The 25,056-nt window shown below is 32.4% G+C and overlaps 4 protein-coding genes across 4 annotated transcripts; all 4 read right to left on the reverse strand.

The window, feature by feature from the left end:
- Nucleotides 1–1,211: 1,211 nt before the first annotated feature.
- Nucleotides 1,212–6,223, reverse strand: LOC137831815 (inositol phosphorylceramide glucuronosyltransferase 1). Its single transcript, XM_068639646.2, has 10 exons — nt 5,650–6,223; nt 5,390–5,510; nt 4,816–5,001; nt 4,511–4,674; nt 3,490–3,597; nt 3,179–3,316; nt 2,952–3,086; nt 2,364–2,649; nt 2,121–2,244; nt 1,212–1,580 (listed from the first exon to the last, which is right to left on the reverse strand). The coding sequence occupies exons 1-10, from the start codon at nt 5,899–5,901 to the stop codon at nt 1,439–1,441; spliced, it is 1,656 nt and encodes a 551-aa protein (XP_068495747.2). The 5' UTR covers nt 5,902–6,223; the 3' UTR covers nt 1,212–1,438.
- A 909-nt stretch (nt 6,224–7,132) lies between these two features.
- LOC137831816 (Profilin family protein) lies at nt 7,133–10,259 on the reverse strand. Its single transcript, XM_068639648.2, has 6 exons — nt 10,151–10,259; nt 9,947–10,020; nt 9,746–9,815; nt 8,287–8,396; nt 7,463–7,577; nt 7,133–7,386 (listed from the first exon to the last, which is right to left on the reverse strand). The coding sequence occupies exons 2-6, from the start codon at nt 10,008–10,010 to the stop codon at nt 7,302–7,304; spliced, it is 444 nt and encodes a 147-aa protein (XP_068495749.1). The 5' UTR covers nt 10,011–10,020; nt 10,151–10,259; the 3' UTR covers nt 7,133–7,301.
- Nucleotides 10,260–11,222: 963 nt separating this feature from the next.
- Nucleotides 11,223–13,974, reverse strand: LOC137831817 (hypothetical protein At1g04090). The gene is made up of 2 exons (XM_068639649.2): nt 13,604–13,974; nt 11,223–12,925 (listed from the first exon to the last, which is right to left on the reverse strand). The coding sequence occupies exons 1-2, from the start codon at nt 13,716–13,718 to the stop codon at nt 11,349–11,351; spliced, it is 1,692 nt and encodes a 563-aa protein (XP_068495750.1). The 5' UTR covers nt 13,719–13,974; the 3' UTR covers nt 11,223–11,348.
- Nucleotides 13,975–16,939: 2,965 nt separating this feature from the next.
- Nucleotides 16,940–18,416, reverse strand: LOC137833513 (uncharacterized). Its single transcript, XM_068641857.2, has one exon. The coding sequence runs from the start codon at nt 18,216–18,218 to the stop codon at nt 17,103–17,105; it is 1,116 nt and encodes a 371-aa protein (XP_068497958.1). The 5' UTR covers nt 18,219–18,416; the 3' UTR covers nt 16,940–17,102.
- Between the last annotated feature and the right edge of the window lie 6,640 nt (nt 18,417–25,056).

Consider the following 25,056-nt stretch of genomic DNA (forward strand, 5'->3'; position numbering starts at 1 on the left):
TTGATAATAAACTCATATTTTTAAATTAATCTTCCATAGGTTTCTATGATATTAACCCTCAGATAAGAAATAAAAAAGGTATTTTTTTATATATTTTAAGGTGATTTTTCTAAAAGTTAAAAGAAAATAGTTTTAATAATATTAGTGAATATTTTTTTCGAACTTCTATTTATTTTCCATTCATTGTTTTGTTTTGACTTGAAGTGGGAGTAGTTTGAAAGTGTTTAATTAATAAAAATAACCAAATCACTTTGGAAGTGTTTGTCTCACTAAAGTTTAATTATAGATAATATTGTATGAATTAGTCCAATATATGATTTTGTAGTGAGAATTCCACTACCACTTCACTCATGTTCACCCTATTAGGGTTATACTTTTTCATAATAATATTCTTTTTGTAAAACATTTTATATTTAAAAAGTCACTAAAACTAGTTAAAGCAAGTAAAGTCATATTTACCTATATATATATATATATATATATATATATATATATATATATATATATATATATATATATATATACACACGGGTATAAATAGGTCCTTTTTTTATATTATTTTATATTCATCAATTACTCTAACAGATTATTTTAATAAACACTTCTACTTCAATATAAAATTTACAAGAGTTAATTTATCAACTATTTTTATATAAAAAAAAAAAAAAACACTTACTAAGCTAGGTTGTTAATCTTACCAAACATTCAGTGACCCACCACAATAAACGACAAATGTAAGAAGAAATATTCTTCCTGCACCCCAATGTAACTCCATAATTTAAAAATATTCAAATTATATTTTAATATTTTTAATAATTTTTTTAAATTTTAAAATGTAGAATTTGAAGAGTTCGCAGATTATATAATCAAGAAATTAAAATTTGTTAATGTTTATATTCTGAAATTCTTTTTTATTTTGAATTGTATAATCTGAAATATAAATTTTAAATTGCACATTTTAAAATACAAAATTTGTATTTTAGAACGTGAACTTCAAAATATAAAATTTGCATTTCCCAATGTGCAATTCAAAATTTGTATTCTAAATTATACAATCCAAAATAAATAAATAAAAGGATAGAATTCAAAATGGATAATTTGGGTACTTTTGAAAGTATAGGGGTGTAGGAAGAAATCCCCATGTAACAATTAACCCTCTAAAACATAATCATACTCATGTCCACAGACACGATAACTCAATGAACAACAAGTTTCTGTAAAATGAAGTTTAACCACGTATAGCTATTACGTCTGATTTAAATAGAATAAGGTCATCCTCTCAAAAATAACAATAATATTACAACAAAACCTCTGCTAGAACATAGACAAAAATTCCCTACATACATTTTTCACAAAAACAACGTTACATGTGTAATCTGAAAAAGGGAATAGATTATCGACCATAGTTTACATCACTCACCACTTCCTACTGTCACAGTCAACATAGGAAACACGAGTTGCTGCTCCGAGCAATGTCACGTTCATCAAACCCTTTAAGAAATGATCGGATAGCAAGATGTTCCGATGCGTATGTCATGAAAGAAGCCAGTATTATGCCACCAACAACCATCAAACCTAACCTGTTAAAAATAAATATGTAAGTGTAATTTCAATCAAATATCTCATAATAAGTCTCAGCTTTTAGTTCCAAAAACTACTTCTACATCCATTCAAAGTTTGAGAAGGCATTCTAGAAGGTTTTGTTGACTTTCCACCCACCACAAATAATTGATGGTGCTCCCAATGTAATGTGTGGTGATGTAGGGAAAAAGGTCAAGACAAGATTCTAACAAGAATTAGAGAATGACAGGGAAAAAGAGTCAAACACAGAAAATTGGAAGTTATTTTATGGTCTCTTTGGATGAAAGAAGAAAAAAAAGAGATAACACGGAAAATAAGATAACAAGGCGTTTCCCTTTTGTCTGATTGAAGAAAAGAGAAAAGTTTACTTTTAGAAACAAAAGTTCAAAACTTTCTCATTTTCTCTTCAGTTCAAAATTGACCGAGTCAATGATACCAAAGACATGCCACTGGAAGAAAGCTAAGTTTCACGAACAAGAAAAAACGTTTTAGAAGTATTTTAACCAGACTTGCCATAACTATATTGGAAAACAAGTTACCTTACAAACAAGGCAGTTATTCCAAAAAGACAAGGCAAAGATGGAGCTGCAATGGCCAACAAAGCCATCCCTAAACCATAGTACCATGTAGTAATAGCACAAGATGACACGGGTCGCTGATGACCTGTAAATAAAGAGAGAATATAGGTTCAATAAAAATATTATAACAGAGAAAAGTATCTCAGTATCACAATTAAATGAAAAACAGAACCACAAAAGATGCTTCACTCTTGAAGAACATACGTTTTTCAGAATCATGGTTGGACGACCCAGGATCTGACAAGGAGGATGCTACTCGTGATCCCACTATTTTTCCCCACTGATAAATCAAACGGAGATAACCTCCAAATAATATAAAGAAAATTGTGTATGTCCACTCATACATCAAAAGCAATCCAGTCCATGGCATCACTTGCCGAGGAACAATCAAGAGTGATAATCCTAGAGACACCACTGCAACCATAAAACAGACACAGACAGAAAGACCACCCAAATAAGCAGGAACCTTGTTCTGAGCACCATGTAAGAGCTGCAAGATACCATAGAAACAAATCTTAGTATGTTAAAAGCACACATAAATCTAAGCATTAAGTTCAACCTTCCTCTCATTTGAAGCCATAACATGACCAGGTCATTTGATGATATGGATAATCAGTCATATAGACGTAGCTCCCTGAGCAGGAAAGAATGTCGGAGTTGGTGCCAGGGACTTGGGAGGAAGCCCCACACGAAGGGGCAATGTGTTTGTCTTTCATCAAATGATTTCACATGTGAGGTCCTTTGAATGACAAGATCCAAATCCCCACCCAGAAGACAGAAGAGAAAACCAACCTGATGGATTGAATTAGTCGTTGATGTCGAAATACTAGTATAAATAAGTGGCCCGCTTGATCTAATCCTATAATAAAGGTGTCTGGCTTGATCACATAGCGAGCTTCTACAAAATGAACTGAAGTGCCCTTGATTCTACAGAAAATACAATGTTATGAGACTTACATAAAGCTGTGCGAGCTTAATGCTTAGAGATTGGACAAGAATATCAATCCATTATAGCTTACCTTCATAAATGAATGATAGCATAAGAAAAGTAAGGCACATAAAGGTAGCAAAAAGAGAAATTTCACAAGAAAACTGTCTTTAGGATTTTGCCCCCCTCCAGTTCCAGGAAGGGATTCCTCAAGCTGTTCCCTTACATCCTAAAGCATACCACCAAGGTTAGAATAAACAAGTCAGTATACTTCTTATAACAAGCTTCAACTGGACAGTCGTAATTACTTAGACAAAATGTGGTCTTTATAATTATGACAATGAGAATTTTTTTTATAATATAACATCAGAACGAAAAATGATAATTGACTTGCAAATTTACCTGCCACACATCAACAGGTTTCAAAAGCCAAGAAGTCCACCAGTCCCAAGGCTTAAGGGGGCCCAGTGTATAGTGAATCACACGGAGTTCATTTTCGTCTACCATCCACTGGATAGATCAGCACGAAAGTTGGAATGTTAGGTAATAGAATTGAAAGATGAAATACAGATTAATGCTCAGAAAAATACATGTTGTAAAAGAACTTCTACATAATACTAACTTACCCCAATGCCAAAAAGGCTCCTCACTATACGAAGCTATGGGGGAGGGTCATTGAACATGATCCGAAAATAGGACTTAATGAAACAAAAATCTTAACAAGAGACTACTGATTTCTAAATGAAATAATTTTCACACGCCTATCACTACTTTTAAAAATAAGTGACAACATTTCAGAGTTGATTGCAAGCAAAAGTGTCTACAAACCACACATGCCTAAAAAGTAAGCTTCTAACATAAAGAGACAAGAAGAAAACGCTAAGTGGATGCCAAACCGATCATCACCTTGAGTCCTTGACCCATTAATAAGCTCAGATTAACATGTGCTGATTCTTATGTTGGTTTTCCATTGGGAAAGAGCCCAACGTACTTTTGCCTACAAGCAACTAATTATTACTTTATTGTTTGCTTGCATGAGAATTTGTGCTAGTGGAAAACCAAAAAACTGTAGAACTGCTACATAGCCAACAGTGAATTTTTTATTATATAGAAGCACTAAATAAATCCTTGGTCAACATTAATATAGGTCACTTGAATGCTATAACCTATTCCAATGATCACAAAAAATATCTGCTGAAAAGAAAGCACATATAAAACAAATCACAGCTGGACAGGCATGAAAGTGTAGTACTCTATCAGACAGGATAATCATTTATTTGTGCAATTAAACCTAGTAAATCTTCCATCTCAACTAAACTCATATGAGCAGATCCAGCATAATTAAGCTAAAATAGGGAATATATCTCCAATGCCTCACTGACTCTAACTACTCATTATCCCCACGTTACCTATATTCTAGTACCTTATTAGCAAGCATGTAAAGACCGACATCAGCATTATACAGTGTGGATAGTCGCTCCATTTCAGGAACTGGTCTGGAATTCAACACCTCAGGACTCAAATTCGGCTCAAAAACATGTGCATTGGGAAATCCAGAGAAATATGAATTGAGAAAACCTTGATCGCCTGCCAAAAGGAGAAAAACAGATGAAAACCATTGTTAAAAAGTTATCTGGTTTAAATTATATCGAGCAATATAGCAATTAAAAAAAATAATTCAAAAGAACAGAGTAATTGAATATAAAACTACCAAGAAATTGTTCTCACCTCCAGTGTAAGATGCAGTAGTTTTTATTTTGCTTATCATGTCATTAAAAACAGTTTGAGATGGCTCCACCACCATGACTCCCGAATTCAACCTCTCAGAATGCTTTAAATTTGCACAAAATTTCACACACTTGAAAAGATCGTCAATACTTTTAACCACAATAGTGTCCGCGTCAAGGTAAACAACTGCACATTCACATTCAGAACATAAACAGCCAATAAGCCACACACTGTACCCCTTATAAGAGAGAAAGCTTAAAACCAAAAGCCTAAACTGTATCTTCAAGTTTCAATTGATTCAAAAGCAACTAACAACTAACTGAAAAATAAAAGAAGACTTTAACTAAATGCAAGAGCATATTAAATACTCCCATTTCAAAAGCAAGAATTTAATTAGAACAACAACTTTAAAAATCATACTTGAGATGATTTTTCATTGATTGATAATCTAATAGTCTTTATTCAAGAAGTGCATGAAAATTAAACTCCCAACCTAAATGAGAATTATAAAGTCCATCCTTATTTCCACACTAAGACGATATACGCACACAAAAGGCCCAAAGAAAAATGTTACCTTTCTTGTAATCAGTCATGTTAAATATTTTTAGTTTTGTATAGACACCCCAAAATCTCTTTGGACGCACTCGATTAGGATTCGCCAGCAAACTAATCAACTCCACTATCCACCCGTCAGCCTTCAACAAATTCAAACACAAATCCACCAAATCAACAGTTAAAATCACAAACCACACAAAAGTAAGGTGTCAACAGAAAGATAAAGTTAAAAATTTCAAATCTTGTGGAAGACCCATTAAGAAGAAGATGATGATATACCCGGAGAAGGCTTTTGGCATAATCAGAGACACCATCGGAGACCAAGACCACCATGTCCTTGCTGGATCCAGTGTTACGTATTGATTTTCCCAGAACTCGAACACCCAACAAGAATTCGTCTCCGTACAAAAGAGTGACGTATGCTTCATCCGTTCTCTTGGTCTTGGATCCTACACACCCTTGGAATTGACCACAAACAAAAACTATGCAAATGATCGAACATAACCACCATGCAACACTATTTGGTTTCATTATAACTCGAATCCGATTCGCCACCGCCTTCTCTCTTTCTCTGTTGGGCTCTGACTTGAATTTATTGTCGCGGGTTACACAATGATTGAAAGTTGAATTGAATTTTCCAGCTCTGCTTTTCTCCGTCGTCTCTGACCCGAACTCTGGCTGTCTCCTCTGGCTGCGTGCTTGCGACTTCTGATCTGCTGCTGTGTGTTCCACGGCAAAACGCTGCCTCCCCCTCTATCATTTTCGAGGAAACCAAGAATAAATCACAATAATCCTCAAAAGCCTTATTCTTTTCTATTCTTTTAGCCTTCTTTTGTTCAAATATCTGAGGTACGAGAAAAAAATGGAAAGTAAATTAAAGAGAAAATAAAAAAGATTTTAAACTTTTGTTTTTCAAAATTAAGTCCTTTTTATTTTCTTTATAACTAAGAAAATATAGTTAAGAAAACTAAAAAAAAAATAGATTGTTATATGTATTTTTTTTTCTAAATGTAATTCAGTTGACGAGTGTGAATTCTTATAAATTCTCTAACAAATGTTCAATTCCTAACTGTGAAAAAAGTCATAAAATATCATATATATATATATATATATATATATATATATATATATATATATATATATATATATATATATATATAAATGAATCACATTTATATCTCTTGTGTGTAGGATCCGTGTAAAAGTAAAAGCGAATGAAATACCTTAAACCTTAAATATCTTGCTCATTTATACAAGTATTGAACATCTTATTTTGTTGTTTTTACTTGAGGTGGCGTGAGATTGTGATTAAGTAATTTGCGAATGTAAGGAAGTTTATTTTCAGAAGTTTCTTGATATATATATATATATATATATATATATATATATATATATTGCACGCTTTTTTTTTTTGAGCCTATTAATTTGATTTTACTAAGTCAATTTGTAACCTATTTAAATAAGCTCAGGAATATTATGGATAAGATGAAGTGTGTGTTTAGATAAATCTTTAAAATAATTATTTATATTTATAATTCATTATTCATATAACTGATTATAAAGATTTATATTTAAATATATTTTGTGAAAAATGATTTTCTGATATTTTATTTTGATTAGTTTGACCTGTGAACAAAATTGTTTCTTACGGTAAGATTATAAAAATCAGCATGAAATCAATTATAGTGACTATTTGGTATTTAAAATATTTCTGGTCATGGTTCTTAATTTAATACTTGGTTGAGATGAACCAAGAATACTCTTAGTAATGGTTGAGCCTCTCTCTCATACACTGTAACCTATGTGGTTCTGTCATGGCAATGGCTCCATCACCAAGATACATGGCTGCAACCATCTAAACAAAAATGGTAGTGAAAACAGAAAAAAGTTAGCCTTGTGGTTAGTGCATGCTACAGATCTGCAAGACAACTTCAAAGATTTTTTCGCCCTAATTGCCAAGTTAACTGATCAGCAGCTGCCATAGCGCGAGATGCTGGACCGATGGAACCTTCATACCTGTGAAACTGAATGATGAGTATAGTGCATTGATAGTTCATGATAAACAGGCTGAATTTGAATTATATATGCTTACAGAGCAACCAAGATATATGCTGCTGTTTGTATAACAATAACACCTTCACCGGCGGGCTTTGACGTGTTTATACACCTTGCACTAAACCAGTTCTCATGAATTGATGTGACCAAGTCTGCCATCCAAATTTCCATTAGTAAAGTATAAGATAAACTACAATGCACCACGACAATAGATAAAGTTACACATAGTTTCTAGAATGTGTAATATTTCCATATATATATGTGTGTGTGCGCGTGCACGCATCCACCCCAGGAAATGGTAAATTTTCAAATTTCTATGCCAAGTGTATGCTTGATAACACCTCCTTTTTTTCAAAAAGTTAATTATATTTTGATAAGTGTATGCTAAAAATATTCACACAGCTTGTGTGTTGTTTATGTTCTCCTAAAAAGATTGAAAATGTTGTAGTGGAAACTTCCATCGATTACGAATTTTATTCACAGACAGCCAAATATACTTATGGCATAAGTACAATTCTATTTTTAAATATCCTCAACTAACTTTTTAAACCACCAAAAAATGGCAGCACACAGTTCATAACAATATATGTCCGAGTAGAACACAGTATATTATCCCTCAACAGTATACAGTCTGAAACAAGAATCAAGACCATACATGCTCCAAGAGTTATTAAACCATAAGCCCAAAACTCCAAGAGTCTTAAACTCATATTAAATAGATATATTTCTTAAAGTGGTATTCTTCAGTTTCAGAAAATTAAAATGTCCTTTCCTTATGGTAGAGCGCATAAAAGAAGTTGAAGAACAGGAAGCAGCAACTAATTATTTAGGAAAACAAAATACAGATGAGTTTGAGCTTACACTGATTGGATCCAATAACGAAGAGCTCTGTCTGGAGTTTATTTTGTTTGATGAAGTCCATAAAGTGACTCAATTCCATGGGATTAGCTTTTATTCCTTCTTGTGCAGCACTGCCAGCCTCAAATAACTCAATTGGTAAATCCAATATTTCTAGAAATAAAAAAGAAAATCCCAGCTAAAGAAGTGCCACCCAAAGCAAGCATGAAGTTTAGCAGGCAATGCGTACAAAATTTTCAGAAATAAACACTTAAGATTCTTCAACCACAGAAAGCATTGAAAAATAAAAAAAAAGATCTTCAAACAAAAAACACAGAACAACTTACAATGTCACAACTACTTTTGTTTTTAGACTAAAAAATACAACGTAACAATAACAGTTTTGCTGAATAGATACAATGATATTAACCAGGCAAGACATTTCCTTTGATCCTAAGGAATGAACCTGATATAAACTGAAGAGGAAGGAGCATCAAGAACAATCTGTGCGGCCTTACAAAGCACAGGGTCGTTACAACGTGGCTAATGTTTAAAATATTTGACACTAGGACATGCACATATACATATAATCAAATGAAACTAAATACAAACATGACAAAAGATCTAATTGCAAATCAAGATTTATAATGAAGCACTTTGTCTCTCAATAAATAATCCAAAAAACAAGAAAATGAATTATCTCTCAACAAAGGTTTATTCACCTTCTCAAGGACAAAAATAACTTCCTAAGGTTTACATTTATCTAATGATAATGAGCAGCGCCAAGAATAATAAAATGGACATTTATTTTATTTTATTTTATATTATATTCTAAGTAAGAGAGCTTTTTAAATGTTTAAAAATTGATTACTTTTACAATGTTGATCTCTTTAACGAGAATAGTCAAATGGAGATATCAGCTCAAGTGTCTGAGCCAACAAAAAAATAGAAGTCAATGTTGAAAACGTGTTTGATACTCTTAGACAACTTAAGTAAAAGGAGTCACTCTGCTTCATGGGGCTAGCTTTGGGTACTTGATGAAGCATTCATTCATGTATGTTTCAAGCAACAATAGTGACCCTTGTTTTGTTGTTTCAAGCAGTTCAGGTGCGTCCTTAGAGCAATAACAACGGCAAAATCTTATTCACTAGGAGGTGTAGCCTTATTAGAGCATAACTAGAAAATAGTACTCCATCCAGAAGGGCTAAATAAGCACGGGTATAAAATTTATGATCAACATAAACTGGTATTATCATGGAAGCCTAGGACAAGATAGTTTATTTAGAATTCGCACAAGTTCAATATGAAATAAAAACTCATCCAAACTGCAAGATAAGAGCTTCAATTATTTATAACCTAGACTGTAGGCAACAGATTTACGTTTCCATTCATTCCATATAATTTTCCATCATAAAGAAAAACCACACCTGATAAAAAAAGAACACTAAAATACATAACAAGAATCAAACACAATCCTTCTTACATGGTAGATAACAATCGAGATGGTCCAGTGGGGTCATGATTAATTAGCAAAGCAGCTTTTAACGGATGACCTAGAAGTAGTAGGATCAGAATATGAGATACATATAACAAAATTACAGTATTTACAAAATTAATTTTCCAAAATTAATATTAACAATTCAACAAATATATGAATGTGGCTTGAAAGCAAAATCTTGCTGACCAGAATAACCAATGTTAGTAGAAGCCCACTTATCCCATGCTTTATGCACAAACGCCCAATCCATTGTGTCGCGCCTGATAAAGAAAATAAAAAAAGTAAACAAACAGTTCAGTGATTAGATTGGATTAACGTTCTTTGCAGTTTAACTTGAACAAAACAGGAAAATTAATCAGAAATAGTAAAATAAAAGCATTGGGTGAAAACCTAGATGGATGGAGGAAGAAGATACAGAGAGAAAGAGAGAGTCTTGGACAGAGGATCTGCTGGTTCAGGTTTCTGACCTTAATGTTTTTGTTTGTTCAATAAAGAGTAGTGTTATATCTGTTAAAATTTATCTTGTAAATTTTCCTATTATTTTATATAAAAAATGTAATAAAAATTGTTATATTCATTGTTTTCAAATATAAACTATATTCGTTAATTATTATGTAAAAATAGTATAAAGTTGTTAAAAAATTATTAATTAAAATTAATATAAACATTCATTTTACATGCTAAAATCGATAACATTAAATATTCTTCACCTTCGTTTCCATTTAATTGTGCAAAAAAAATACACCGCTATTAAAAATAAATCTTTCTTTCTAATGAGAAACATGTGTTATAATATTTTTGTTTCTTATGTTCATATGAATATCTTTTTAAGAGATAACCAAAAGATATGGATATTAAAATATTTTTTATTGTATTAAAACACATAATTTCATTTATTTAATTTAGTGTTTAAATATTGTAAAGCTTAATTTTTTATTAAATCTAATAACTACTAATATAATAGTTGAGATTAATTATCACAATATAATGGATACAACAATCTAACTAATATATCAGATGATTTTGTTCGTTATAGTTAATTTTATCTATTAGATTGTGACACTTAATCTCATCCATGGTTAGGATTAATCTATCTTAATTTCATTAGTTTGATACTAACTATTAATCTCATTTGTTAAATACCAACATTTAATCTCATCGTTGATTGTTAACCTCATTCATTATATTATTAATCCTGTTTTAAATTGTTGAAGTTAATCTCATTCATTATATTATTAATCCCTGTTTTAAATTGTTGAAGTTAATCTCATGAGTTAGATTGTGTCAGTTAATTTTATACTTTAAATAGTGTGAATAAAAAAAATTGTTTATTGATCATGGAGTGCTAATGTTGTTTGTCATGTCTGTCTCATGTTTCCATTGTATTAAACACTATGTTCCTCACGTATGTCTATTCATATATTTCTCTCTTCTCTGTTTTTCACCTTTTCTTCTGCTAAAATAAAAAAAATGTTCATGTATTAATTTAGATTCCAATCCCTTTTTACACCAAAGAATCACTGATATGGTTTAGAGAATACAAAAACCAAAGTAAAGTATGAGAAGAAGTGATGAAGAAGTGAGGGGATTAGTAGCACTTTTCATCTCCTTCCCAGTTGGCCTTTCCCTTTGGACCAATTGGTCCCTCTTCACCATAAAGCTCAGTAGGAAACAATTCAAACAAATTCACCACAGATAATCTAACATACACTGGAAGCAGATTTATCAACTTGTCTATTTCAGAACGTGAGCCATACACAATAGCAGGACCCCACTCTCTCATATACTGCAACCAACTTGGTTCTGCAATAGCTCCCTCACCAAGATACTCAGCCGCAACAACCTTGTATCTGCTGCTGGAATCCACTGCAAGTTTACTTCTAGCTGCTTCATTCCTTGCTCCTATTCCAAGTTTGGATGCTCCCTGAAGGTAGATTCCAGCATGAGGAAAACTTGCATGGCCATGCCTTGATGAATAAACAACTGGTTTGTTTCCTTCAATAAACTCCAAGTTGAATGCATTTATCCACTCTCCTCCACTGTGCTGAGAAAAGAATACAGACCATAGTTCTCCTGTGAAGTTGCTCACACGAAGGGTGAAGTGCTCCCAGTCACCCACGTGTTCACCAATCTTGTTCATCTCAATGTTCACCAACCCCACTTGAAGTATGCCAGGTCCATTGAAGGGGCAAAATACCCACATAGCAATATCAGTAAATGTTCCTCCCAAAGCTGGTTTTACATGAACGTAGAGTTCTGCACTCTCTATATCTCCCTTCTTTATATTACTTCTTGCATCATTATCTCTAGGAAAATCTATCCAAAAAGCACCATCATTTGTTCCACCACTTGGTAAGTTTGAACCCTGGTTATCTATTGCTTTACCCTTCTCACTGCCTCTTGAATACACAACTGCTCCGTTTTTGAAAAACCATTGCACTGATGATGGCAAGTATATCTCATCAGGGTGGAAGTACACAGTGGGGCCATAATGGTTAATGAGTGCATGAACTTGGTCTAAGTTTGGCATGGCATGTAAAGTGGAGTCAAGATTCTTCAAGCAAGCAATATCTGCCACTTGTTCATAGTCAGAGTAGGTGCTGCAGAAGAATGTCCCAACTGATACACCTCTACTCCACATCCCTCTTTTGCAAGGCCTTGTGTTCCAAACCTTGAATGAAACTTTTGAAAACTTTGAGTTCATAGACAGTAATAGATCACAGGTCTCGCAATTTTCTGTCAGATCGGCTCGCACGCATCTAACTTGTTCAACTTCAGGTTCATCTGGTGTCTTAGTAACCACTATGCCCATTGCTTTGTACCCAAATGGAGGATTTGGCAACCAAAAATAACCACTTCCATCATGTGGTGAATCAGCACTCCATATCAAAGAGTAGTTAATTGGTTTTCTAAGAGCTGGAGATTCAGCTTCGGGCTCAGAAGAAGTCTCACGAGCCACAAGAACATGTCCTCTCAGTGGCTGATCATTGGACTGGCAATAGTGACCAAGGCAGAAAAAATCATCTGGAATCTCCAAAGGTTTGTAAAATACGAAACCTTGAGATTTACCACGTGACCTTGGGCTGCTCCAAACCCTCTCAAACTTCCTTATTTTCAAAACTTCTAGGCTTCCAAGGCTTATCCTTCCTCTAGCAAAACCAGCACCTGAGACCATATTATCCTCAAACATTTGATGGCACAACAATATAGAAAGTCAAATAGGAGCCAACATAATTAAAGAATTATTGATGTCAAGAATTCAACTTACAAATGGTAAGGACACTATGTCCACTCCCTTCAGGGTTAAGGCAACTAATCATGTTTAACCCGAAGTTAAGATATTTGGTACAGTTAACTATTATTTCATCATCAAAGAAGTGATTGTATCTTAAAAAAATTAAGCAAGATGTCAAAATAATGGAATGACACATAAAGAATTACAAATCTCTCTTCTGATCTAACTATATATGCCAAAAAGCTGTTAAATATTGAACCATCAAAGCTCTAGTTCAAGAAAACATTCAGACCATTATTACATCAACAAGATTATTCACGAGTATCAATTTGGATCAACACAGGAATAGTTGAAAGCATCAGAGGAAAAAAGAACATGGTCTAAAAAAGTAAATTAATTGTGTGATTGATTTAAGGTTTGAAACTTTAAATATCCAAGCTTTAGCTTGAATGTAAACATACATGGTAATTAAACTAAGATTTTGAAACATAAACTAATCATGCCTAAAGGAACGCAGCTGATATAATCCAACAGATAATGTTTTTGGATATAAACAGATTCTAAGAAAAAGAAAAGAACAGCCACAGAAGATACACGAAAGCACACACCTTGTGGCCATTGTGGAAGAGGTGCTGGCAGAGAGAAGGGCTCTGGCTCAGAAGGGTAGGATTCAGGAACACTGTTCCACCAAAAACAGTCACAGCTAAACATCTCTGACACCATCACCAGCAAAGAAAGTGGCAGAGATGGTTTATTCTTCAGAGTCCTCTCCAAAGTTCTGAATCAAAGGGTGGAGGAGAAAGGAGGAGGATTTTTAATGTGTTGTTGATGGAAAACAGGAAAATGCGTGAACTACTCTGCCCCTCTTTATATCTGCGTTGACCAGTGACAACAACAAAAGAGGAAAAACATGGTCCATTTAATTTTCTTTCTACGCACTCTTGCTGATTCATCGTCTTCATGTACATCTCTTTCTTGCTTAACATAACCCTTTTGCCCACACAAATATCCTCATGGACATGTAAAAAAAAATCAATTTTGTTGCATAAGAGTGAATTAAATACTGTAATTCACTTCTCACAAGTATTTTTAACTCAATTGTTCATAGTTTTATAGAAGAAAATGATTATTAAATTTAAGAATCAGAGTACATATTTACTACCCAATTATTTACTGCTTGCTTACCATGTAGTGAAATGAAGTGGATGAAGCAAAAACAAAACAACAAAAGGAAAAATGCGATTTGTGGGTTACAGTTGTGAAGCGATTGAGGATGTCATGTCAGTGTCAATTCTTAGAAAAAACGTATAATCGTAAATAACACGTTGCTTTTCACCATTAATGTATTTCAATTACTTTTATCAAGCATATATTCTATTGCCTTCAATATATCAATACACCAAATCCTTAGCTTAAAAGTTAAAAGATTATTCTCATTCAATTTGTTGAATGTGTAAGTAGATATAAAAATATTTTATAATAGAGAAAAGTAGTTTTTGTTGAGAACATAAATAATAAAAAACATACATTTCACATTGTTTATAAAAAATAATTATTGACAATAGAAATTAATAAATATGAACCACTTCAGGGATGGTTCAACCTGTATAAAAAAAACTCAATCCAACTCACCTAATTGGATCCTAAGATTCCACCTAAAAGAACAAATTCCTGAAAAAAAACATCAACAAATCATTCTCTTACAAAATACCAGATAGTCAAAACATCAGTTAGAAAAAAAGAAAATAGTAGCATGAGACTTGACAGTGACTCACGACCAAACATTTAATTGAACCAAGGCAAAAATTTTTGGAACGTCAGTCACGCCCCTATTAAAAATTACATTGTTCTTATGTTTCCACAACTCGCTTACCATCCAAACAGCTTCCAATACATCTTTTGAAGCATTTCTGAGTCTGAAATGGGAAAAATTCAGCAAAGGAGCATACGTTGTGAAACACGAATTGCACTCCAATCCATTCAAAATAATGACTCCAAACTAGCCAAGCAAATCTACACTCAAAAAACAAATGTCGACAGGACTCCTCCTCCACCCTGCAGAAACTACACAACAAATGACTATCTAACACGATCTCACACTTTCCCAAATTGACCCTGGTGACTATCTTATTTTTCAGCACCCTCCAAGCAATAACGAGTGCAGAAGGTTACGATTTACACCTCCTATCCTCCCCTTATCAACTTCCTCTAAGACGATTATAAACTGAATCAACCGTAAAAAAAAATAAAAGCATACTTAGATTAAAAGTTAAAGATTATCATTTCATTTCATATTAGTCAAATACAAAATATTTAATCAATTTTAATGAAAAATATCATAACTAAGTATATTTATGGTATAAGTATATTATATTAGAGTGTGTATTTTTATAATAACAATTATTTTATGATATGATTTGTAATTATTAATATTGTATAATTAAATAAAATATTATTAATAAAAATATGTATAAACAGTTTGACAAAATTAAATTTATTTTATATTATATTTCCGAGTTGTTTGTGATGGATTATCCAACGCAATTTATAAGGGATATTTTCGTTACAATCAGTGAAAAAAACATATTAAATATGTTTTTATTTCATATTTTGTCAGAGTATGTAAAATTTGCGGCCCACTGGAAAAAAAGTTGAGGAGTCTATTTTTTATAACATTGCTCTGGTAACATATTAATTTTTTTAGGAAATTTTGTTTATTTTATGACAGAATCAATTTCCTCATGAAATTCTTTTTTTAATTTTTTTACTATTAATTATGTTTTTACTTCTTTAATTATTAACTAGCGGGAACACAGGCACTGACGTGTGCATGTGTATCCGGATTTTTTATTTTTTTAGTATTTTTTTTATTTTTTAAAAATAATTTTTCTTAATAACATTAAAATGAGAAGTTAAAGAGTAGTGAAGAGAGAAAGTGGGAAGTAGGTACCTATATAGGAGAGAGAAAGTTGAAAGTAGGATATGTGGGTTATGTGTAATGGAGAATCATAAAATCTCTTTCTTAAATCAATTTTAATAAAAAAAAATATCAGTTTAAATCAGAAAAGTAACGTAACAAATTTTCAGCTAGGTCCACAAAATATTACATTATTTAATAGAGAAAAAAATCTTTAAAACAGAAAAGTAACTAATCAATCTCTTCACTCTCTCCACTCTCCCCATTCTCTCCACTCTCCAGTTAAATAATAACAAATAAAATAAATAAAAAATTTATTTTATTAATTTTTGAAATTATAAAATGTCCAAATAACCAAAATAAATTAATACAATAAATTATTAAGTAAGGATAAAATAAAAAAATAAATTAAGAGCAGTTAAGAGGAAAATAAAAAATGACACAATGACCATAATAAAATTAAATATTAATATAAAGATAAAATAGGAAAAAAAAATTAAGAGGAGTTAAGAGGGGAATCCCTTTATATATAGGTATTTATGAACTAAATATGCAGTAGATGTTTTTTAGTCTAATGCATTTGTGGTAGAATATTACTTTTTAAAAATATTTTAAGTTTTTTTCTTGCTACTTCACAACTACCAAAAAAAGATAAATTATGAAAATTGATTTCCTATTTACCACGTGTCTCTTTATTCTCTCAACAATTTTTTTAGCCCACTTTTAGACTTTCAAAAAATGCTTTATATTTTAGTTGTTTCTTACTAAGTTAAACTAATCATTTTTTTTTGTATAATTTATATTATTTAATAAGTATGAAAAATTGACATACTTTTTACTCAGGGATCATTATGCAAAGTAGGAGAAATTAAAAAAACATAAATGAATTGACTCATTTAATACAATATTATTAAATTAGTTGTCAACCTATTTATAATATATATATATATATATTAATTAAAAAATAAGTATAATGTAATAGTAAAGTAGAGTTGTGATCATAATATTATTTTTTTATGTATGAATTTTATAAAACAAAAGTAATGGTGTGATCTTTACCATGTATTTTATGGGTTTTATATCAATAATATCAAAAAAATTATAACATCAACTTTGTTGCTTTGTGAATTATGGAATGAATATGTGTTCCTCATCCCCCAAATATTAGTGAAGTTCCTTTTCTCAATTCCTCAAATATACGATTCATCGTAAGTCAGTTCCGACGACGCCGCCGTAAGACGACTCATCCCATCTCCGTTCTTCCTCCGGCGGTTCCCCTTCGCGCAAGTAATCGTAATCTCACACCCAAACACCGATCCGAAGCACGACGGCCCGCCGCGCCTCGAGCCACGCCTCGAGCCACCCCTCGGCGTCTGTCCCTCGCGCGGCGACGTCTGCTTCAGCTTCCTCCGCTCATCGTCGTAATCCTCATACGCCGGACTAAGCTCCATCCTCCACTTCTCCATTTTCTTCTTCATCACTTCCGTCCCGCTATTCTCCGACCACCCGTCAATCGTCGAGCTATCCGCCGTACGCGGCGGCGGCATGGGGTACAACCCCTTCGAGATCGCCGAAGCAACCATCGATGGCGACGGCCCCACGTCGGAAATGAGCGAGTCTCCGTTGAAGACGCCGCCTTTCCTCACACCCACTTCCGAATCCTGCTCATCGTAGAAGTAACGTTTCGCATTCCCGTGGTAGGCGTAATCATCGATGGTGGAATCGTTTTTCTCGCTCTGATAACGTTGTAGCGTCAGAAGACTAGTAGTATCCGAAGGCGAGTGTTCTTCACGGTCCTCCTCGGTAACTGCGTGTTTGTTTTTTCTAGATTCCGTTGGGTCATAGTAACCGCCATCGGAGGAGCTTAGGTCGGAATACAGTGGCATGCTCCGCATGGTGCTGTCGAGGAGGGTGACACCGATGTTGAGGATCCCCTGGGTCCGACCGGAGGGGCGGCGAATCTGGACCGCGACGAAGCGGAGCTTTGGTTTCCTGTTGGTGGGGAGGAGGTCTGAGACGAGGATGCCGACGGTGCCGATGAGGACTGGGCTGAGCCATGCCTGAGTGTAGATTTCTATCGTTATGACTGCGTCATCGGAATCGAGGAATTGGTCGTCAACGCGGAACACGAACTTCTCGTTCCACGTGGGGTTGGTGTGACCCTCTTGGTCAACTTGGGTGGTGAGTTTGCGGTCTGGGTGGAGCCAGCCCACGGCGTAGGCCCGAACTGGTTTGGAGACCCGGGGCAGATCTTGCGCCGACATCACATTGATTTCCAGCAGCTGGTATCCTGCAACCTGGGACATGATTTTGGAAGCTTGGACGGAACTTGACGGCGAGGATGATAGCTGCTACGGTGGTTCGGTGGTCACACTACCACACACACCCTTCGCAATGCAAAACTCTTTCTATCTCTCTCACTCGTGGCTGGTTCTTATATATCTTAGGCTCATTCGCGTGTGGCTGCCATTTCAGACACACGCGAAGGTTACTTTGTTTGTCAAACTTACTGGATTACATCACAATACAGGTGTGTCTTCTTTCGTGTGCTGGGAAGAGGAAACGGAAAAAACAAATTTTTAATAATCATTAATTGTAAAATTAGGTTGAATAGGAAGCTTCTTCAAAATGCATCATTTTTACACTATTCAATTTTTAGCTAAAACTTTTTCATGAAATTATTTTGCAATCAAAATTTAACTAATTTTAATTATTTTTTGTTTTTTTCCGATATATGTATAGTTTCATATTCTTTAAGAATCAAATAAAAAAAATATATATATATATATTTTAGATCTTTTTTAAAAATAAAATCGTAACACAATTATAAAAAAAAAATTCAATATCTCAAATGTTGATTAAACTTATTATACCATCTCAACGAATTTGATATAAAAACATTTCTATATAAAATAATTTTCAACCATTTGATATCCAATTTTAATAATTATTTATTCTTGAAAATACGAACTGTGATTAAAATTTAAAATGATTTTTTTTTTTAATGTGGCATTTTTATTTTTCAATTGTTAAATTAATGCTTGATTGTATTTTAGTTTTTTATTGTTTGCTATTTTTTAATGTATATTTACAAAAGCAACCATACTTTTTGGTAAAAGATATTCAAGACTTGCTTACTTGTATATATTAAGATTTTGATTTTTTTTTTTATAAAAAAGTATATCAATTGAGAGCCTTGCATTATCTGACAACTAAAATAAATTTATTCTTAAAATTTAGTTTTTGAAACATATAAGTAAATTTTCACTTAACTTTCAGTAATAATAGTTTAAAATATATATATATATATATATATATATATATATTTCTTACTTTGAAATATACTTTTCAAGATTGCTCCAAAGTTCATAGTGATTGATTGATTACTGAGTATAATTTTAGCTTTTGAATTGAAAATGTGACTTGATAAACTTGCATACTTCTCTTTTCTCTTTTTTTTCTACTTTTGAATCAAAGTCACAATAAAGATCATATTTTTTACTACTTTTTTTTCAAATCTTTTGTAGCACTTGGAGTTTTGTGGTGTTACTTAGTAGATGTATACACTTGTGTGTTGTTCTTTTTTATAGGGTTTCAACTAGCGTACATTCTTGAATGAGTTTCATAGTGTAGTGTATATGAAGTATGTATGCAACTTTGTTTTTTAATAATAGTGAAACAATTCAATTTGGGTTGTGTGGAGTAAGATTGAGTTAGAAAATCTAACATTTTATTTTCATCATTATCGAAATTAATATTTTATTCTCAACATTAAATAAGAATAAAAATTAGAAAAGTCTAATTCCAAAATAATAAAAGAAGTTTACTGAATATTATGAAACTTTTCAAATCTATGAAATCTATAATTCTAAAATGTCTACAATTGAATAAATTATTTATGTAAGGATTGCATAAATTTAATAAGGAATTATTACAACAAAATAAATGATTATTTTTGTTATGACTTTTAAGATATAGAGAGGAAGAAAATAATTTATATGGACCACTCACAAGACACTATAAATATATCATAATCGATTGTATGGACTTCAATGCTAATAATAGATCAAAGTATAACTATATAAAATCTCAATGAATGAGTAAGAAAAGTTGAATCAAATATGACCTTTGAGATAGAGCCACAAAAAAAACGTCAATAAAATGCGAGATGATGAAAGTTGGAAAAAACTATGTAATCAAATATGTATGACATATAATAACCCAAAATAGATCTATCAGGTGCAAGATGAGTGTTTCATAACAAGCTATACAAGCAATGTAAGATTGTCATAAACAAAGTTAAGTTACTAGTTAAAGGTTACTCACAACAAGAAGGTATAATTTATTGGTATCAAAACCCTTTATTTGTTAGGGATGCACAAGTTAGGAGAAACACGAATTAAGGGAGATACCTACATTGTAAGTTCTAAGCCAATTTTTTATGTTGAGGAATATGAGTTATAGGCTGTAAGAATGATTAGTCATCTTGAAACACTAAATCTTTGGGAGGTAGTGAAAACTCGAGTAGCTTGTGAAAATCTAACCGTGACTCAAATAAAGTATCACAGGAGATGAAAAAAAAAAGAAAAAGACAAAAATGTATCATTTTTTTCTTCTATACAAAAATATATTTTTACAAGAATTATGAATTTCAAATTTGTCAAATAGATTTGGGATTATCTTAATAAAGAATATTCTTGTTGTGAAATAACTATAAGCATTCAAATAGCATAAAGCATAAAGGAGAAAAAAATAATTAAAAGTTATGTTGATCAGCTCATGGGTATTGTAGGAACTAATGGAAGAAAATAAGATAAGGCAAAAGGTTGTAGCAACTGATTAAACGTAATTGCACAAAATTTGCAAAACTAATCTAATTCATTTTGATTTACTCAATCATATATATATATATATATATATATATATATATATATAATAATAATAATAATAATAATAATAATAATAAAATTACAATTACTGAAAGTTATAAAATAGGAATACTAACAAACTTGTAAACTAACCATTAATGCAATATAACAGTAAAATAGTTTAAGGGTAATAAAATCATAATTAATAATAATAAAATCTGAATAACCAACATCCTCCCTTAATTCTGATTTGGAACAACCTTCCCAATTTGACTTATGATATTATTTTTCTCAATCGCCATCAATTCTTCATTCATATCCTTTTGCCATTTTGGGTGTTGAATGGCATCGACAAGTCTCACAGGCTCTGATTCTGCAAGAAAAGCAAAGTGAACCAAATTTCCATTGTCATCAACTTCATCATCAAGATTTACTTCGCAATCTTGAAGATGTACAGGTTGTCGCTGCTGCCTTCTTGGTCGCTCCATCATAGTTGCAATTGGAGTTGCAACTTCAGGTTGAACTACAGCTTCAGGTTGAACTGTAGGTGCTTCACTCCATCTTCCACATCATCGTTCAAAACGTAAATATATCGTTTTTTCGAATCCATTTCAGTTGTTGCATTCCATTGCCATTCCTCATCTTCGGCAAATGTAACATCACGACTAATAATCACCTTCTTTATAACCAATGAAAATGGTCTTCACTGCCTTATCATCCAACTTTGATCTTGCTGTCTTAGGGACATGGGCATAAGTAATGGACCCAAATACTTTCAAGTGTTGCACATTGGGCTTGATTCCGCTCCGAGTGGGTGTTCTGTTTATCAAATATACCGCACATGTTACGGCTTGAGCCCAAAAATAATCTGGCATACCTTTCGCTTTAAGCATGCTCCTCGCCATGTCCATGATTGTTCTATTCTTTCTCTCAGCAACTCCGTTGTGTTGAGGTGTGTAGGGACAAATTATGTTATGTTGCAACCCAAGTTCTTCACAGTGCCTCTTGAATTCATTAGACTTGTACTCTCCTCCTCCATCACTACGCACCATCTTAATTTGTCTGTCACTCTCTCTTTCAACAAATGCTTTAAATATTTTAAAGCAATGGAATACCTCATCCTTGCTCTTCAATACATAAATCTAGGTTTTCCTTGAAAAATCATCAATAAAGGTTAAAAAATACTTATTACCTCCAACTGATGATATGTTCATCGGGCCACAAACATCTGTATGAACAAGCTCTAAAGGAAATTTTGCACGCCAAGAATGCAAGCCTCACACAATTGATCAGAGTGATGAATATGGGGTAAACTATTCACTAAATTTCTTTTGGAAAGATTTTCCAAACTCTAAAAATTTAAGTGTCCAAAGCGTAAATGCCATAACCACGATTCATTATTAACTATTGCATTCAAGCACTTGAAATCACCCATATGAATATCTACTGGGAACATGCGGTTTTTTGATAAAAAGGATTTAAGAATCAAACTACCTTTTTTATCAAAAATTGATAATTTATTTTCAACTATGTGCATCACATAACCCTTCTCGGCCAGCTGCCCCATACTCAACAAATTACTTTTCATATCAGGTACATAGAAAACATCATAGATGTACCTGTGATCACCATTCTTCAATGTAATAAGAATTCGCCCTTTTCCAGTCACCGGAACGAACCTGCCATCACCGAATTTCACTTTTGTGCGAAATGAGTCATCCAAATCTGCAAACAACTCCTTCTTACCACACATGTGATTTGTGCAACCTGTATCCAAATACCAAGTCTGATTGTTTGGAGTTTCATTTGATGTGGCTGCCATTAGTACTGCATGATCCTCTTCATCTTGTTCGTGATTACTTTCTTCTTGAGCACAATTGGCAGCATGATTATCGTTTATGACAATTATAACACTCAACATTTGATTTATTATAAATGCCTCCTCGTCCTCCGCGACCACGTTCCCCGCGCCAAGCGCCTCCATGATGTTGGCCACCACGACCTTTGCTGAAATAGCTACCATGTTCTTGATAGGAGCTACCAATTGAGACTTGTGCTTGTAAAACCTGTTCAATTGGTTTTTCAATCTTATTGTCATTCATCCGCTGCTCATGCGCTCGTAGAGAACCAGACAATAACCTTACTGTCATTTTTGAAATGTCATTGGTCTCTTCAATTGCGGCAACAACATGTTCAAATCTGGGAGTTAAAGACCTCAAAATCTTTTCCACCTTTGCCTGTTCTGAATGTGTTTCACCATTGCTCTTCATCTGATTTGTCAAGGCAAGAACTTTGTTTATATAGACATCAACAGTCTCTGTGGTTTCCATCAAATAGAGACTGATAATTGGGTAGGGTTCATGATAACAGACTAGCTCTTGATACCAGTTGTAGGAACCAATTGAAGGAAATAAGAGAAGGCAAAAGGTTGTAGCAACTGATTAAACGTAATTACACAAAATTGCAAAACTGATCTAATTCATTTTGATTTACTCAATCATATATATATATATATATATAATAATAATAAAATTAGAATTATTGAAAGCTATAAAATAGGAATAGTAACAAACTTGTAAACTAACCATTAATGCAATATAACACTAAGATAGTTTAAGGGTAATAAAATCAGAATTAATAATAATAAAATTTGAATAACCAACAGGTATAAGAAATAATTGCAACTTTTCGAGAAACCCTTTCTTGATGAAAAAAATTGTTAAATTTTTTTTTGTTACTAGTAAAATAGTGGAAGCGGACCTATTAGCTATCATCTTAGAAGAAATGATAAATAATTTATAGGCTCAAGAGAAGAAAAAAAAAACAATGAAACAATAGAATAATGTACAATGTGCTTTTCATGTAAAAGAACAAAATTTTAAAAGTGATAAAAACTAAAAAGAAGAATAAATGAAAGAACAAAAGGAAAGAAAACTCCAACAATTAGTTAGGTGAGAACATTCCTCTTTGTTCACATTGCAAAGATAAATCATGCAAATGAAAAATGTTAGTGGAGGTCAGATGTGAAGTGTAAAAAATACAGTGATTTGGAACATGTAAAACAAATTTGCATGTATAAATAAATAAAAAGGAAAATGTGACCTTAGAGAAGAAAGAAGATGAACAACTCTTTATTGTAGCATGTCTTACTACAACCAACACTTCTGAGGACTCGTGGTTAATAGATAGTGACTACACAAAACATATAAACAAGGATGAGAAACCTTTTAGAGAGCTTGACAAGTTTGAAATATATCTCTGATGACATTGACCAAAATTTGCTTAGAGCACAGTTTGTGGAAAAATGTTTCAAAGTCTTAATTGAATTGTTTGATCAAAGACATAAAAGGCAAGATGTGTTCAAAATGAAAATGAGATCTAAAAGTTATTCTCTAAATCTAATGGAGGAGGAGCAAATAAAATTTTTAAGCACAACCATTAATGTTGATTTATGGCACAAAGACTCATACAAAGGTATCCAAATAATTGAAAACAAGTTGAGAAATTGTGTGACTTGCCAATTTTGTAAGCTAGTCAGAAAACCATTTTTTCAAATCACTTGAAGAACCATAATATACTTTCAGTGACCTATAATATACTATGTTCATGTATCAAATACAATTATAATAGAAAAAACATAACAATTACACAAAATGATATCAGAATCAACATATAATGTTATCATATTCATTTCAAATTGAACAAACTCTATTTTAACAATTTTCATACATTATACATTATAGGTTAATGTAAGTACAAACCTACATAAAATAGAAAGCAACAAATAAACACCTTTTAAGACTACTCATATTAAACATTACTTATTAGAGACTAATATTTAACCAATTCTAAATGCTTCATGTCTATAAACCCCAGTCAAGGAGAATTGATTGTACAAAATTGTACACTGATATTGTGTTCTAGCAATGTAATAATTTTCTCTCAGCTTCTCACCATCATATAATGTCTTAATTTATATAATTTAGAACACAATTAAAATGAAGATAAGTATTGTTTTAACAATGAGTTTTGTATTTAATACTTTAAAAAATAAACTATTTGATCATATAATTTCATATATGTGATTTTATTCATAAAATAAAGTATTATACTAAACAAAATTTGTGAAAAAAATATTTTTAATTGTCTAGATAATTTAATTAAAAAATAAGTTTAAACAAAATTTGTGAAAAAATATTTTTAATTGTCTAGATAATTTTGATTAAAAAATAAGTTTTGAGTGTGGAAGTAAGGAACAATAATTTGTCTCGATTTC

This window comes from Phaseolus vulgaris, chromosome 6, assembly GCF_051622355.1.
Source record: "Phaseolus vulgaris cultivar YP4 chromosome 6, ASM5162235v1, whole genome shotgun sequence".
Classification (NCBI taxonomy): domain Eukaryota; kingdom Viridiplantae; phylum Streptophyta; class Magnoliopsida; order Fabales; family Fabaceae; genus Phaseolus; species Phaseolus vulgaris.